Source organism: Seriola lalandi, unplaced genomic scaffold (genome assembly GCF_002814215.2).
Source record: "Seriola lalandi dorsalis isolate HSWRI2012SDOR001 ecotype SW California unplaced genomic scaffold, Sedor1 jcf7180002054904, whole genome shotgun sequence".
In the NCBI taxonomy this organism is placed as follows: domain Eukaryota; kingdom Metazoa; phylum Chordata; class Actinopteri; order Carangiformes; family Carangidae; genus Seriola; species Seriola lalandi.
In genome coordinates this window covers 54,659-57,830 of record NW_019525456.1, presented here as the reverse complement: position 1 = coordinate 57,830, position 3,172 = coordinate 54,659, and the positions used below count along the sequence as shown (strand labels likewise).

Here is a 3,172-nt window from a genome sequence, read left to right as displayed (position 1 = left end):
CCCAGGCGTTAAACTCCTGTCAGGTTGGGGGTTGTTGTTGGCCGCCATGTGTGAAGGCACTTCTCCACTTCCATGTGAACTGACTGTAAACAAACCGCTGCTCATTAATATTAACCAGTGGGCGCGGTTTGGGGGTCTAGGCCCCTCCCCCCGCTGGTGGATATTACCCAGCCTCCTCCGAGGGCCGCTCAAAGTGCTGTCCGGGCTCCCGCTGCCGTCAGTCGGGCTGCAGAGTGCGTGTCGTGGGGGCGGCTGTGAGAGAAAAGCAGGACAATAGCAGACAAAGGTTTTGGGTGCGGGACGGTGTTCGCTGTCGGGACTGTGTGGAGGTTTGTTTTGTGGAGAAAAGCCGCAGCTGTGTCTCCGCCCGTGCATGTCCCAGCCGGAGGAGGGGTATTAACCTGGAGCGGAGGGTCGCACCGACTATCACTGAGCACCGAGAGCCGCCTGGCTGCAGCCCACTGCCGGCATGACCCTCACACGGAGCTCCGTCCTCCTCAGCATCCAGCTTTCGTGCTCTGTGCGCGGATCCAGGTACACCAGACTCCCGCTGGTTTTTGGCTTGTTTTAGGTTTGTGTTAAACAGCAGCCAGATGTTCCTGTGAAGAAACATGTGACAGATGTTCTTCTCCTGTTCTGGATAAAAATTATATTGATTTAACAGAATTCTTCTTAAATCAGAGATTACTCCACGTTTCCACAAAGTTTGCCAAAAGTTGTTCTGTCATGTCGTAAAAGTGACATTAAACCTTTAATTCAGAATCAGACTTTATTTGTCTAGATATATATTATATATATTAAGTATGCTTATGTCAGAGATGATCAGCACTTGGGTCAATACAAGGAGCAACAAGCCGCAATAAGTAAAATAGATCAGAATAAGACATTATGAACTCTGTTGATGCTGTGATGAAATGTGTAACTCCTTTAGAGACCAAACAAGATAAATATTCCTTCATTCGTCCCGCAGTGAGGAAACTGCAGCAAGATGACAGCACAAAGAAAGAAAACTAAATGTCAATATCAGAAAAGATAAATAATATAATATGTGGCTACAGTTTAAATATGTAGATATAACAGGAAATGTTGAATTAAATACTTTCATTTCTTAAATATTCCTGTTACGTGACTTTGCCTGAGAAAGTGACAATAAAAACTTTAATTAGATTATTAATTGTGACTGTGAGGTGTGAAAACTGACCGATCCTCCATCAACCAGATGTTGCTGATGCTCCTCAGTTTAATCCGGGTCTTTAAAGACGGTTGATTTATATTTAGAGCCGTGTGAAGAAATCAGACTCTGGTTCCTCGGGGATTTGGATTCCAGCTGATTTCTGGTCAGATCTGAACCACATGCACCGGCCGCAAACTGCTGGACTCAGACTCATCACAGTCCTTCTTCTTCTGCCTCGCTCCCATCACTGTGAGCTCCATCCTCAACATGATGGACATTGATTACAGATAGATAGATAGATAGATAGATAGATAGATAGATAGATAGATAGATAGATAGATAGATAGATACTTTATTTTTCCCCTCAGGGAAATTCATGTAATTGATGTTTGATGACGCTTTAGTTTGAAGATACTAAGAAAAAGCATCCAGGTGAAGACGTAACTAATGTACGATTAGTTCATTAATCGATTGGTTGATCAACAGAAACCTTTTCTGTAACTATTTTCATAATTAATAAATCATATTTCCTGCTTCGCAAACATGAAACTGATTTCTTTGTCGTGCAGGAGATAAACTGAACATCTTTGGGTTTTGGACTCTTGTTGGAATAAAACAAGACATCAAATATATGTCAGAATTTTCCTTTAACTTCCTGTCAATCAACTAATTGATTAATCAGCGAATAGTTTCAGCTCTCTTCACAGATTCGTGTCGTTTTGTCCAAACTTCATTCAAACTTGCAGAGTTTCATTTGAAGTTTTCAGAGAGATTCACAAGAAGAACAGTGAAGTCTGAGCTTTCCATATTTCACACGGTGGAAACATCATCAGGATATTTGTGAGAAACAGTCGTTTAATGTCTCTGAAGGACTTCTGTCAAGACAAACTGTCAGTGGAGTTTGAACAACGAGGACATTTAGCAGGAAGGACTTCAACATATAAAGGACTAAATGTCTGATCTCTCTGTTTCCCTTTAAAGCCTCAGGAGGAATTCTGGGAGAAATCATAGTTAAAAATCAAATTTCCCTCATTCATTTATTCATTCATTTTTATGTTTCTCCCCTTGCAGGTGTCTTCAGCTTCGGGACACTTTGAGCTTCAGCTTCTGTCCATGCAGAACGTGAACGGGCGGCTGCAGACCGGCGCCTGCTGCGACGGACCGCGGGACCCGACGGATCAGCGGTGCGCGGTGGACGAGTGCGACACCTACTTCCGGGTGTGTCTGAAGGAGTACCAGCTGAAGGTGTCCTCGGCCGGGCCCTGCAGCTTCGGCGCCGCCTCCACGCCCGTGCTCGGCGGGAATACCTTCTCTTTACGCAGCGCCAAGAGCGACAAGGCCAAGATTGTTCTGCCGTTCAGCTTCGCGTGGCCGGTGAGTCCGAAAAGTCCCGCAGTTCGTCAACGTCTCATTGCTGTTTTGATTTAATGCCGCAGAGGGACGGAAGCTTTCGATGCTTGTTGTGTCTGAAACCAGATGTTGAAATCTTAGACAGATGTTTGGCTCTGATGTGAGTCGGTGTGAAGATGCTGAAACACTCCAGAGTGATGACGCTCCGTCCTCAGCTGCTACGTCATCAGTGGAAAGGTGACATGAGGCTCTGTGTGGTCTCAGGGATGGTTCCGGGTGTTCCAGGTGTTCCAGGTGTTCCAGGTGTTCCAGGTGTTATGTGTGAGACTTTGACTGTTGAGGAGAGACAGGAGAGAGACCAGGGGTTCTTCCTGTTTCTTTAAAGTTCTTTTTCAGGCTTTTTAGGCGTTTTTTATTTTATTGTGAGAGAGAGACAGAGACAGACAGAGAGAGAGACAGAGAGAGAGAGAGACAGACAGACAGAGAGAGAGAGAGAGAGACAGAGAGACAGACAGACAGAGACAGAGAGAGAGAGACAGAGAGAGACAGAGACAGAGAGAGAGACAGACAGACAGAGAGAGAGAGAGAGACAGAGAGACAGACAGAGAGAGACAGAGAGAGACAGAGACAGACAGAGAGAGAGACAGA

General features: G+C 45.3%; 1 protein-coding gene across 1 annotated transcript in view; it reads left to right on the top strand.

Annotated features, from left to right (window-relative positions):
* The first annotated feature begins 206 nt into the window (after nt 1–206).
* LOC111672867 (protein jagged-1b-like) overlaps nt 207–3,172 on the top strand; it is a 30,968-nt gene continuing 28,002 nt past the window's right edge. The window contains 3 exon segments of the mRNA XM_087169653.1: nt 207–509; nt 512–534; nt 2,246–2,548. Coding sequence (XP_087025779.1) covers nt 470–509; nt 512–534; nt 2,246–2,548 — 366 coding nt within the window. The 5' untranslated portion in view covers nt 207–469.